Source organism: Meles meles, chromosome 5, assembly GCF_922984935.1.
Source record: "Meles meles chromosome 5, mMelMel3.1 paternal haplotype, whole genome shotgun sequence".
Lineage (NCBI taxonomy): Eukaryota > Metazoa > Chordata > Mammalia > Carnivora > Mustelidae > Meles > Meles meles.
In genome coordinates, this window is record NC_060070.1 from 32548850 (window position 1) to 32563011 (window position 14162).

The 14162-nt window shown below is 45.4% G+C and overlaps 1 protein-coding gene across 3 annotated transcripts in view; it reads left to right on the forward strand.

The window, feature by feature from the left end:
* FAXC (failed axon connections homolog, metaxin like GST domain containing) overlaps positions 1-14162 on the forward strand; it is a 76405-nt gene that overhangs the window by 20405 nt on the left and 41838 nt on the right. For all 3 annotated transcript variants that reach the window (XM_046005451.1, XM_046005450.1, XM_046005449.1), the window contains one exon: positions 6795-7018. In XM_046005451.1, coding sequence (XP_045861407.1) covers positions 6795-7018 — 224 coding nt within the window. The remainder of the gene's footprint in view (positions 1-6794; positions 7019-14162) is intronic.

Genomic DNA, 14162 nt, shown 5'->3' on the forward strand with positions numbered 1-14162 from the left:
ACAGGTTTTCCCCAGAGCTCTAAATCCCAAAGGAGTAAAGAGCCCTGTCCCTCCAGTAAGAAAATGCCCAAGACAGAGAGTCTGTGGTCACTCTCCATCAGGTTCCTCTCCTGCTCCCCCCTTTCTTTTCTCAGAGGCCACACACAACATGTGCAAGCATGGAAACAGTGGCCAGCATGAGGAATGGACCACTGTCTGTAGGAAAATATTATAAGGATGAGCTTTTCATGAGAGCTTGTTAAATTCCGACAATGTGTGAGCTCCAAGGTTGGGTCTGTGTTCACAGCGGTGGAGGAGATGAAATCAGTTGTTTGGCTCAATGGAGTCGAATCATCTGGAGTTTTCAGATATGTTTATTTGATCTGAAACTGTAAAAACACTCCAGGTACATTTTCTAAAAAGCAAAGACAATGGAAAGTTGGCATTGTTATGTAAATACCATCCCATCATCCCAAGGCTCTGATTCTGGTTTGTTCAAATAACTACACTGAGTAGAAAGAGGTTTTTCTTGAACTTAAAATCCATACCAGCATGTCCCACTTGCATAACTATTATTAAACATGAAGAAGACAAGTTTTTATCCTTTTCGTTCCACTGAGTGCTTAAGTTAGATCCAATGCAGGCAAGTTGGTATGAAGGGCAGTATGAGAGACATGGGGTCATATTAGTGGAACGAAATTGCTTTGGGAACAGACACTACGATTTCTGTATGACTGGCTAGTGTAGTAAGAGTCCTGTAGCCCTTGGGGCACCTGGGTGGCTCAGTGGGTTAAAGCCTCTGCCTTTGGCTCAGGTCATGATCCCAGGGTCCTGGGATCGAGCCCCACATCACACTTCAGGTTCTCTGCTCAGCAGGGAGCCTGCTTCTCCCCTCTCTCTGCCAGCCTCTCTCCCTACTTGTGATCTCTAGCTCTCTGTCAAATAAATAAATAAAATCTTAAAAAAAAAAAAAAAGAGTCTTGTAGCCCCACAGGGAAGCGTGAGGGCACCATGGGTGAGCTGTCTGGTCATACCACTTTGACCCATTAAAATATAGGCATTAGAACAGGGAATTCAAACTTGCTTTTAGGTTGGCCATGATTTTTAAATTTTGAGTTGGGCTTTTGGTGTAGTTTCACTGAAAAGGGAGGTAGGATCCTTACTAAAATGACTTACCCAAGATCTTGTCTAAAAGCCAGCAGTCTCTCTCTCTCCTTGATTACAACTGGGTTAATGTGTGCCCCTCTTCCCTGCTGCCCCTGCCCCCAATTTCAGATGTAGTGAGAGGTTCTCTTTGGAGGGGCTGTTCCGGGGCCTGTGCAATTCGGGGAAATCACAGAAGCTTATCATACACTCTTGCATCGTTAGAAGACAAGCATACGATGACAAGGATGGAGCAGGACATGGAGAAAGGCGTCCATGGTCAGGAAGGTCTCATGCTAAGGCTCACTCATCAAACAGTGGATTGCCATGGTCTGCACTTTCCCACATGTTACTGTCATCTCTGCTGTGCACCAGGCCTCCCGTTAGGTTATAACGAGAGAGATCTTCATTGAAACATCAGGGGTCGGCTCTTTTTTCCTGTCCTCTTGATCTCCTTTAAAAATGTTGAACAGTATTTATGCTTCTGTTCTAAGGTAATCAATCTTGAAGAGAGGCCTTGACCCCATTTTGCAGAACAGATCAGAAACATCAGTTGTTTAAAGGAAATGAGTATCAACTTTCTGAAGGAGGTTCTCAGAATGATGACTGAATTGTTCAACCTCATCTAGCTTCCAGATTGGCCCTCCCGGCCCTTGCCAGATCATGATTCACAACTCCTTGCGCAGTGGGTCTGTTCCCAGTAGAGAGTGACGTGGATCTCAGAAGTGAATGGGCAGCCTCTTCTTCATTCTCCAGAGGCATTTGTCTTTCTCCTTCATTCTATTTGAATATTGTCAGCCTTCAGAAACACTATTTAGCCATAACTGGCTCAGAAGTGAAGCTTTTCTATGTTTCAATAAATAATTCATTCTTTCAGTAAACTTAATGCGTGACTGACGCCTAGTGGCCAGGCTCCATGCTGGATGGGGGGGGAAGCCAGGTGATAAGGTGCTGTCTCCGTCCTCTGGTGACTCACAGGCCGAGGGAGATGTCAAGCCATCATAATGGTGGGTGCTGGGGGAGATTTGAAGAACTGAGGAAACGCAGCCAGCACCTGCTGGAGTGATGAGGGAAAGGCGTTCCCAGAGGAGATGGTATCACACCCAAAGCGAGGGACTGTCAGTTGTGGGTGAAGGGGCACCTGGGGAAGATTAGGGTATCCAGGCAGAGGGAGCAGCATATGCAAGAGTTCTGAGGCAAGACAGAGGAGCCTGGGCAGGCACATGGAATTCTGCGGCAGGTGCACAGGAGGCAGTGTGGGGGATGGGGCTGGAGAATGGCCAGCCGTGTGTGGGTCAGATTGTAGGGAGCAGGGCCGCGCACTGAGCTCAGCAGCTGGGGGGCGGGGGGGGGGGCGGTTCGTGAATGACTCCGAGAAACAGGCTGATGGGACTAGATTTACGTTTTAGGAGCTCTTTGTAGCTGCCTTGGGACAACTGGATTTCTGAAGGGCCTTGAGGGGATGTCAGGAGACCTGCTAGCTTCCTACTGAGCTCAGGGTTGAGAAATGATGAAGGGCTGAGCTACCTGCTGATTGAATTGGAGAATTCAATCATTTTGATTTGATTGAATTGGAGAAAAGGGCAAATTCACAGGGTGACTGGCTGTCAGGAGTGAGGGGTAGAGAGCAGTGAAGAATGGGTCCCGAGATTCTTTCTGGCTTGGGTGGGGAGAAGCAGATCTGAATGGAAGGAAGATCATGAGTGCAAGTTTGGAAATACGGGTTTATAGTTCCTGAGGACCCCTCATATGGATCCCTGGGTGTCACGACAAAGTTCTGGGCTGGGTATGGGTTTAGGAGTCATCCGTTTGAAGTAGTGGGTGTGAATTAGATCACATCATAAGTGTGGAGTGAGAGGTAGGAAGAATAGCAATGAAAATCTTGGGAACCTGCTGGGGGGGGCGGGGCGGGGCGGGAAAAGCAGTAGAGATATAAGCTAAGGGAGACCTCTTCTACGAAAGACATGGACAGTGTCACATGTTGCAGACAGTTCAAGAAAGAGAAAAATATGCAAAGAATGTTTAGGGGTGCCTGGGTGGTTCATTCAGTTAAGCATCTGACTCTTGATCTCAGTTCAGGTCTTGATCTCGGGGTCGTGAGTTCAAGTCCCGTGTTGGGCTCCATGCCCAGCATAAAGCCTACTTTAAAAAAAAAAAAGAAGAAGAAAAGGAGAAGGAATGTTTATTGGATTTTGCAACAAGGAGGTATCGTTGATTTGGATGAGAGTAATTTCTGTCAAGTGTTAATAGTTTGCCGGAAGCTTGGTTATGGAAGGAGGTGGATTCTTGGTTGTAAGGATTTAGAAGCATGTGTAAATGAGGTTTGCTGCCTGTAGTGATTGAGTTAGGAGCCCATGAATTACCCATTTTCTTTGGTATTTAAAGTTTGTACCCACTTCATAGGGATTGACCCTTAACAGAGCCTAGCTGGCCCTCTTTTGCTTCTCTTCACTGACACTGGGCGGCAGTATTAGGCTCAGGGAGGGAAGGAGGAAAGAAATCAAGAGCAGGGTGGGAAAGAGAAGAGAGGAAGACCAGACAGTTTTACCCCTAGATGACTAAATTCCAGATCAACCCAGTATCCCTCCTTCTGTGCCCTCCGTTCAACCTGTTAATGGAGATGGAGAACCTGATGCCATTGCATTGGTGGGGTTTCCTCCAGCTTAGCTGTATGACCCAGAACAGCTGCCTCTTCCATTCCCATCTGCTACTTGATCCCATTAGCGCTCTGTCCGTCACTGCAACCTCATCCTGGGCACATGCCCCCACTTCCTGCTCTCCGGAGGAAACGGAAGTCACTAGGCAGGAGCTCTGAACCCCTCACCTCTTGCGACACTCTCCTCCTCTCTATCTCAGAGCAAGTGGTGTCTTTGCTTCTCTCTAAGCTGGCCCTTCCAGCCTGGCCTTCTCACCTTCTAACTGGCCCTTGACCTGTGGACTTCGTAATACCACTCCTTACCCTAGAAACTTCTTTAGGTGACCCTTCTCCTCTGACAGCTTTAGCATTCTTGCTGACATGCCCTCAGCTACAAGTCCTCTATCTTGAGTCTAAAAGTATCTCCGGAGTTCTCAGCCTTCTGCACATTCTCACTTGGGGGCTTCATGGGATCTTCAAATGCAACAGCTTGATGTGTCTTTCATTATCTAAACCTGTGGTACCTGGTGTGTGCCCACCCGTATTTGTTAATGGCACTATCATCCACTCAAGTCATTGGCCTGAGAGAGAAGACTTAATCTCTCCTTATACCTAATCCATCAGTCAATATTTCTCATACCCCAGAGTTTCTCCTCTGCGTTCCCTGTACACCCTCCCTCCCATTGCCCTAGCCCTTAGGTCTTGCCAGAGTCTTCTAGCCAACCTTCCTACTGGTGGTTTCTCCCTTTCCAACCCTTCCTTCACATTGCCACAAACCTGATTATGTCTCTTGTCTGCTTAAAACCTTTCAGTGGTTCAACTTTGCTTCCAAAATAGAGTTCAGCACCCTTCATCTCAGGCCCATCCAGATCTGGTCCTGGCCCACTCTTCGGGTCTCTGCGCAGGCATCCCATGCCTCCTAACTGGTATTCTTCACGCACACCCTTCCCCCTCTGCGCTGCCTGGTGAGCAGCTGAGGGGTGAGCTTCTGCCCATCCCTCAGGATTACTTATGCTTATGGTGAAACCTGTGTCATTTGTCTACAAAGAATGTCTCTTTTTTCACATCAACCTGTCAGTTTAGAGCCACCACATTCCTCATTTTTACTCTTTAGACACTTCCTGGATGCTCTTATGACCTGGTCATGCTTATTTGGGGAGAATTTAGTTTTATTCTCGGTTCATGGACTTGCAAAATAATCAAGGATGGTCTAGCTCTTCTACTGTGCCTTTCAATCCAGTACAATTCAAATCAAAGTCCTAAATTATTCTAATGGAATGTGAAAACGGATACCTTAATTAATGCAGGTATAAAAAGAAGAGCAAATAGGAAACTATTTCGTTTGCATGTTTATAAAGAATTTACTAGAGTAAATATGAGATCTTTTATGTCAAAGGATCGATTGACTTCTCTGACTGTATGTAGTAGTTACATTGCAATGTACTTTTCCCTATTTTCAGCAAAATCCATTTCTTGACTCAATATTTTGAGAGATTTAGAAAGAAGCACACAAAGCTTTCTAATGAGATTTGTAGGCATTATTTTAAAAAGGTTATAAAGAAGAGTTATGGGTATAGTGCAGAGAGTTGTGTTGAAATTGGTTGTAGGACTTTTCAGTAAAAGTCAGGAATGCCTAAAAAATTCAGAGAAATCTTTTGTTTCTTCTTTTCTTCTCCTCCTCCTCCTCCTCCTCCTTCTTCTTCTTCTTCTTCTTCTTCTTCTTCTTCTTCTTCTTCTTCTTCTTCTTCTTCTTCTTCTTCTTCTTCTTCTTTTCTTCTTTATAGAAGAAAGAACAGAGGAGAGAGTAGAACCATATAAAATGATCAACATTTCAGAGACTTTTTTTTCTTTAAAGAATTGAGGTGGAAAATAGCTATAATTTATTATAATTCCTTGTGTTTTCTCTGTAAAAATATTTTTCACTCTTCTGATTTTTTTTGAAGTGGCCATTTTGCTCTATGAACTAACACTAGGAGGCGAGACGACTGCCAGTACATCTTTTATTGCTCGTTATGGGGAAAAACTAAAATATCTTCTGTAGGCACTCCCACAGCTACATTTTTCTCAGCCTTCAGTAGGACACAGTTTTAATTTCTGTCCACCAACACTATCAGCCATAGAAACATAGGAACATTCCTGCAATTGCATAGATTCCAAGCCCCAAATTGGCCAAGGCCTGAGGGTAGTGGCTGGCAGCCCACATGTACCGGGTCACTGCTCAGCTTCTCTGCGAGTCCCATGGCAACGTCTGGACCAGAGGGGTGGCCACAAGCATCGCCCAGATGGGAAGAGTGACTCAATGGAGTTCCTTCCGTCTTTGTATTCACTTCAGAGTCCTGGAGCACAAACTGAAACCATTCTCCAGCCTTTCTGGAGAGCAAATCAAATATATTTGTAATTTATATGGTTTATACTAACCTTGGACAGGTATATCTACTCCATAATCCTCTGTCAAACAGGCAAATGTTTTCTTTTTTAAACAACTCTTTGATATGGTAAAATCTAAAATGCATACACAAATTGTACAACCCCCCCCCAAAAGGTACAGTTTAATTAATGAACACAGAGTGTATCCCTGTATAACCATTCCTCAGATCAAGCAAGATAATGAAGCCAGCCCTGCAGTCACTGTGCCTTCTTCCTGGTGTCCCCACAGACATGCACGGTCCTGCCTCAGAACCTCTGGAAGGTTTTCTGTGGGGTTGTTTTGTGTGGGGTTGCCTAAGAGGATCCAGAAGCCAGCCTTGGGAGGTGGGGGGCAGTGTGGATCTGAGGGCGGGGGCCAGGAGAGGTTTGGTTTGGTGGAATTGTGGCATGGCATCGGTATCTGGATTTGTTCTAGTTTCTCTTACAGACCCGGAGTCTAGGCATTGGCCAGAAGCTGTTGTGACATCTGCCATGCAGAGTCTGCTCTTTGTAAAAGCCGCTCTTGCTCATTTCCTCCCGTGTGCGCAGTTCGGTCGCACTCTCTGGAAATGGACTCAGGAGCTGATGTGTACCTAATGCCCAGTAGTAACCTGTTTCCACACAATTCCAGGACGTTAGCTTATTGCCAGTGGGTGGACAATCTCAATGAGACCCGGAAGATGCTCTCTCTTAGTGGTGGCGGTCCCTTCAGTAACCTGCTGAGGTGGGTCGTGTGCCACATAACGAAAGGAATTGTGAAGCGCGAGATGCACGGCCACGGCATTGGCCGCTTCTCAGAGGAGGAGATTTACATGCTGATGGAGAAGGACATGCGGTCCTTGGCAGGGCTTTTGGGTAACGTACCACACCTTCTATTCTCTATTTTCTGTCCGCACCTTTTTTTTGCATGATCCTTAAAGCGCTCTTAGTTGGCTGATTTGAAGTCTTACTTTGGTTGGTTTCTTTGCTTCCACGTGTAGGTGGCAGCCCCACCATTTAACCCGACCCCCTAACTTCCCGGAGCAAGCGTCTGTGTCCTCTGTCACTAGCGCCAGCCCGGCCCGTGTGGCGAGGCGGCGCGGAGAGGACGCGGGCGGGCTGCGGGCTCACCGCCTGCGGGCAGCGCTGCCGGCCGCTAGGGAGGCGGTGTGAGCCGCGGGTGGTTCTTAGCCGGGAAGCTCTTCTGATTTTGACAGGCCTGGGTGGAAGGGCTGCTTGCGAACACCTCTGCTGGAGGAGTCCTGGGGTCTCCGTTGCCATCAGGCTGCCGCGCCGCTTCTGACCCGCTCCGCGGGCACCTGCCGCGTGTCATTTCTCACGCCTGTTCCCGTTCGTGATCTCCGTGCTCTCCTTCCGAGCGTGTTGTGATGCTTCTGATTTTGCATTTACGGCACACGGTGGGTTTCGCTGTGCCTGGAAGCCCCTCGAGGTGGAGGAGGAGGAGCCCGGAGCGGCGTATGTGTGGCGGGTGAGCGGAGTTCGGTGTCCTTGCTCCCCTAGTTGGCTGGGCTGATGTGACTCTGTGCCGGGCAGAGCGCGAGTCTCAACTATGTCAGTTCATAAACACATCGTTTGAATTCAGGAGCTTCGGTGTGGGAAATGATGGTTTCTCCTGGGGACATCTAAGGTCTAGGGAGCCAAGCTGTGTGACCCGGTCCCTTGGGACCGCGTATTTTGGGGTTTCACTAACTTTCCTTTGGCATTCTCATCTCCATTCTAGGGCACATCACGTTCCTTACCTTCTCCAGGAGGGGGGTTTGGGGGTTTGTTTTGTTGAAACCCACGGGGCCTCCAGGAACTGTGGGCTTGCTAGGTAGACCTTGCCCCTTCTCCTCCAGGGTGACTTGCTCTGACTGGCTCTTTCCCTTTTCTGCACTCCAGGTGCTTCCTGGACCTGGAGTAACACCCCCCCCTCCACGCCACCCCCCACCCCCGCCCTGCCGGAGGAGAGCCCAACAGTGTATCCAGCTCTCTGCCGGCTTTGTTTGGGGGAGGGGGTTGATGCAGTCCAGACCGTCTGGTGCTTTCTAGGCCCTGCCTGACATAGATATGGAATTAGCCTTAAGTTCGCCTCATTCCCGTGGAAACAGCCCTGGACTTGCAGCCTCTTGGAGCAGGCCTGCCATGGGCCATTTTCTTCTTCGTAACTGCTCTACCTGCTCGCAGCTTCCTTTCCAGCTCATGCTGTGGGGAGTCACAGCAAGCCAGGCACTGAGCCCTCAAAGTTAAGCCAGAGATTATGCAGTAAAGTGCTGCCCTTCTCCAAAAAGTTCACAGTGTTGTTTCCTTAACCAGGAGTGGGTAAGCCTCACTTTTCTGGAGCACTTCCGGTCGGGAGAACCAGGGAGCACAGGGTAGCGATTCTCTGATACTTAATGACTTAGCGAAGTGCTTCTTCCCCAGTTGTGGGGAGATGGGAGGTAGAGCTATTGTTGGCAGCTGGGTTAGACACCTGGCAAGTATTCCAAATACCATCAAGTCTAGATCATTTCCTGAGATGAGAAATTGATTCGGCTATTTGAAAAGCGGGAGTCCACTGGAGTTCTCTTCCATGCGGGAGCTCAGGGAACAGTCTAGGCTCTCATGAGAAGCACTTTTGCTGCCTTTGGGGAGGGAGAGGCTCTTCAGCTAAACATCAGAGGTTTTCTTACTAAATGAGATAAAAGCATTACCTCCCCCCTCACCTGGAGATGTAGCTTAACTTTTAAGGCCCAGATGCCTGAGAGACTCAAAAGGCATAATGACTTTTTGTTAAGTATTTCAAGATTTGGGGAAATTGTCTAGGGACGTATTTGAGTCATCAGGGTAAATTAATCATTGCTGTTTCAGTTCAATTAACTTCAACGATTGAAGACCTTCTTTGGGGCCAGAGCTGGGGAATACAAAAGTGAATAAGAGATGATCCCCGCTCTCAGGCAGCTTCCTCTCCAGTGGGAGAGACAAATTTATAAACCAGGAACAGGCGAACTGTGGCCCATAGCCAGTGGCCTGTTTTTCTGTTTTTTTTTTTTGTTTTGTTGTTGTTGTTTTAATGGCCTATGAGCTAATCGTTTTTACATTATTAAAATGTAGGGAAAAAAGCAACAGAGATGAAATATGGCCCAGAAAGCCTAAAATATTTACTATCTGAAGCTCCATAGAACTTTGCAGACCTCTGTTCTAAACGAGTACCGATGTTCAAGTTGGGCTGTGATGGGTGTCATGACGGAGGTCTATGCTTGGTGCCCTGGAGACGGCAGGGTAGGGGTGAAATGGCAGGGAGAGCTTGGGAGGGCCAGAGAAGAGGCAGCAGGCATTTTGGCCCCAGAAAATAACCAGTTGTCCCAAGGAAGAAAATAGGGAAGAACCATCTGGGCAAGTCATGAGAAAAATGGTCACAAGTGAGGGACATTTTGGAATCACTGTTGAAATGAAGGTTAAAAGGTAGTTTGGGACCATATTATAAAAGGTAATAATAACGCTGAGATACTTCATCGTACAGAAAATATGGAGAAGATGCAGACTTTTGGTATTAGAAAGAGGCATGTTTGTGATTTAGAAAAGTGGCTCTGCTGGTGTCATAGTGGGTGACTTGGGCCTGAAGGGGTGGGTGGTAAAGAGAGACTGAAGATAGGCAGCCCATATCTTTGGATGTAGTTTAAAAACATTGTGATGAAATTCAAATCAAAAAACTAAATTTAAACAAAATAAAAATTAGTTGAGAAAGATGATACCTTCATGTTGGAAAGGAGGAGACAAAGTTATTATTTATAGAAATTAAGAGATTATGTAGCTAAAATAGGGACACCTTGGTGGCTCAGTCAGTTAAGCGTCTGCCTTTGGCACAGGTCATGATCCCAGGGTCCTGGGGTCGAGCCCCTGTGATGGGCTCAGCAGGGAGCCTGCTTCTCCCTCTCCCTCTGCCTGCTTCTTCCCGTGCTTGTGCTCTCTCTTTCTGTCAAATAAACAAATAAAATCTCAAAAAAAAAGAGATTATGTAGCTAAAATAATAGAGAATTAAAATTACGGTTAATGAGGGAGTTCAGTAATTTTACAAAGTTACAGACGTCCAGATGGCCAACAAACACATGAAAAGATGCTCAACATCACTCATCGTCAGGGAATGCAAATCAAAACCACGATGAGATATCATCTCACACCTGCCAGAAGGCTAAAATTAACAACACAGGAAACGGCAGATGTTGATGAGGATGTGGAGAAAGAGAAACCCTCTTGTACTGTTGGTGGGAATACAAATTGGTGTAGCAACTGTGGAAATCTGTATGGAGACTCCTCAAAAAATTAAAAATAGAACTTAAAAAAAAAGATTATTTATTTGAGAGAAAGAGAGAATGAGCGGTGGAGAGGGGCGGAGGAAGAGAAAGAGAGAGAAGCAGACTTCCTGCTAAGCAGGAAGACCGATGCGGGACTTGATCCTAGCACCCCAGGATCATGACCTGAGCCAAAGACAGACACTTAACCAACTGAGCCACCCACACACCCCAAAATAGAACTACCCTAGGATCTAGGAATTGCACTACTGGGTATTTACACAAAAAATACAAAAACACGAATTCGAGGGGATACATGGACCCTTATGTTTATTGTAGCATTATTATAATAGCCAAACTATGAAAGCAGCCCCAGGATGAATGGATAAAGAAGATAAATATATTATAATTAGTGGAATATTATTCAGCCATAAAGAATGAAATCTTGCCATTTGCAACCCATCAATAAGAGCTAGAGAGTATTATGGTAAGTGAAATAAGTTAGTCAGAGAAAGACAAATACCATAGGATCTCACTCACATGTGGAATTTAAGAAACAAAACAAACAAGCAAAGGAAATCAAAGAGAGAGAAAGACAAACCAAGAAACAGACTCTTAACTATAGGGAACAAACTCATGTTACCAGAGGGAAGGTGGCGGGGGGGTGGGGGGGGATAGAGATCATAGGGGATGGGGATTAAGGATAAATTCATCCTGATGAAATAAACCAAAATAAAATGGCAAGAAGTTTACAAAGTTACAAACATGTAAATCTTGATATCTCAAATAACTGATTAGGAAATATTAAAAATTTCCATTTATAATAATAAAAAATCAAAATATTAGAAATATGTATGAGAAATATTCAGGTCTTACAGAAGTAAAAGTGGATAGTTCTAATAAGAGATAGAAGGTTTTTTAGAAAATGGGGCGTATACCCTTGTTTACCCATTGGAGAGTGATTCGAAAGAATACCCTTGTTTATTCATTCGAGAACAAGAGGTCAAACCTAGCTCCATCACTTCCTAGCTCTGCGATCTTGGGCAAGTTTCTGAACTTCTCTAGGCCTTAGTTTCCTTATGTGTAAATGGAGACAATAATGGTGAACAGAAAAGTAGCACATGTAAAATGCTCAGAATAGTGCCCGGCAGGTAGTAAGCAATCAAGTAACAGGCAAGTGTAAAACACAGCGGTGATGAGGGCAGGAGGCAGAGGTTCATGGTGCTGTGGGGCTGATAACGCAGGGAGGTTTGCCCAGTGGTCAGTGTTAGCCTCTCTTCGGTTCAGCATGTTTCCTCGTCCCATTGGGGTATGTGTATATGTTGGAAGCAGAAGTAACGAGCTGTAGTGGATGCCTGACTTTCACCTCGTGCAAGAAGTGTGTGGACTATTTCTATCCCCTCCCAACAAGGTGAGAATCAGAAAAGCATGGAAAAAAGAAAAAAGAAAAAAAGAAAAGCATGATGTAAAAATTCAGTACAGAAAGGCCAGGTTTTGGGGAGGCAGTGTGGCTGGAGAGGCCGTGTGAGGGAAGGATTTCACATCTTGGGCTCCACTGTTTAAGTTATCCCAACTTATGTTGTTAGGATAACCACAGTTGCCCTTTTGGTACACATCTTTCTAATATTTTTATGTGTAATTTTAAATCATGTAGATGTATTTGTATAAATATACACATACACATAATTTCCAACCTGTCTTTTCCTTACTTAATAGATTGCAAATTTTTTTTTCTATACCATATGTTGCCCTGTGCCTGGTCTCACACTTGAGGCCATAAAAACTGACATAAAACTCATCAGCCTTCTGCCTCTTTTGTATTTCTGTGCTACCATTAATCCTGAGTCTACAGGTTTGTACTTGAAGGGAAGGGAAATAAGACAGAATGAATATAAGAAGATAAGAATGTTGCTGTGTCCCGCCTTAGCACAGAGATTCCCTGCTGTGACCGTGTGATGGGAGATTAAAGTAAGAAAGAAGATGGAATCTGGTACCCGGTCAGAGTAACACCACCCATTTGGCAGATGAGGAAACTGAGGCACAGAAAGGTTGAGTGACTTGCCCACAGTTACACAAACAGTAGAAAGAGATGTTGGTAAGCAAGTAGGGCATAGGCCTGAGCTGCTTTGGCTGCCGCCTGATGGAGATACTGTTGCAAACGTTTATAAAATGGCAAGACTTGTGAGAATTACCACCCAGAGAAGTACTAGGTGCAATGAGGGCCCTTTTGCGCCAGAGACTAATGTGGTCACAGGGGTTATGCAGGACTTCTTTGAGGACATGACACTTCCGGACTCTGAAAGATAAGTGGAGTTGGGCAGACGTGTGTGTGAGGAGGAAGTGGGGGGAGTGAGACCAGCATGGAACATAGAAGGGACATCACATGTGAGGCTCTGACATGAAAGGCAGCTGGAAGCCTTCAAGGAATGAAATGACGGCTAGTGTGTGAGTAACTTTGTGCGAACCGAAGTGCGGCATGAGGTAGAGGTAGGCAGGGGCTAGATCACACAAGTCTTCTGTATCACTTAAATAATCTTGGCCTTTCTTCTAACAACAACGGAATCTGTCAGTTTGAAGTTAGGGAAGCGACATGACTTTATTTATATATAATGCGCTCGAGGGGCCGCGGGTGGGTTTGGGGGCCCTGTGAGGAGGCTGTTGAAAGGTAAGATGGCGTTGTGGATTACAGTCCTGGTGATAGAGTTGGACCTACCATGATGGTTTAGAGCTGTATTCTAGAGACAGAATTGCCTGCTGTTTGGTGACTTGGTATGTGTGCGGGGTGGGGGGGAGAGGCAGTGATGGAGAAGGCAGGGGTAAAGAATAACCAAGTTCTTGACATGAACAATGAATAAACAAAGTAGCCATTCATAGTTGGAGAATGCTGGAGTAGAGGGGAACATCATGAATTTCAGGTGTGCGTCTGCTGAGTCTCAGATCCCTATGAGACAGACACGAGTGGAGACAAAGTGTATGATAAGGGCACCCTTTTTTTTCTTAACTCATTACATTTTTTTGGAAAGATTTTATTTGAGAGAGAGAGAGAGCGCAAGAGCATGTGCGGAGGGAGGAGCAGAAGGAGGAGGAGAAGCAGGCTTTCTGCTTAGCAGGGAGCCCAGGTGCAGGGCTCAATCCCAGGACACGGGTATCAGGACCTGAGCCAAAGGCAGATGCTTAATTGACGGAGCCACCCAGGTGCACCATTAAACAAAAAATTTTTTGAAGATTTTATTTATTTGAGAGAGAGAGAGAGCATGAGTGAGGGGAGGAAAGGTGCTCTTTTGAACCGGTATAGAAAAGGCAAATTAATTTAGTAAATGGTGTTGGGACACTTGACTAACCATTTGGAACAAAATATGTACAGCCCTCCTGACTATGTCATACATCTGAATAAATTCCAAGTGGATTAAGCATTTAAATGTAAAATATAAAACCATAAAGGTGTCAGGATAAAATATAGGAAAACTTTTTTATATAATCTTGAACTTGGTAAAGTTTTTCTAACTATGGTACCAAAGGGAGAAGTGACAAAAGAAAAGTTGAATTGCTAGATTTCTTGAGACAAAACCACCTGGATGTCAATGATCACCATAAATAAGGTTACAATTGAAATGGAAAGCTGGAAAAATGTTTGCAATCTGTGACAAAAGAATTAATGTTACTATTTGAAGAATTATAAAAATCTAACAAAGCGAATGCTTGGAAAAAACTGGACAAAAGACATAAAAAAGGGAATTTGCAAAAATGAC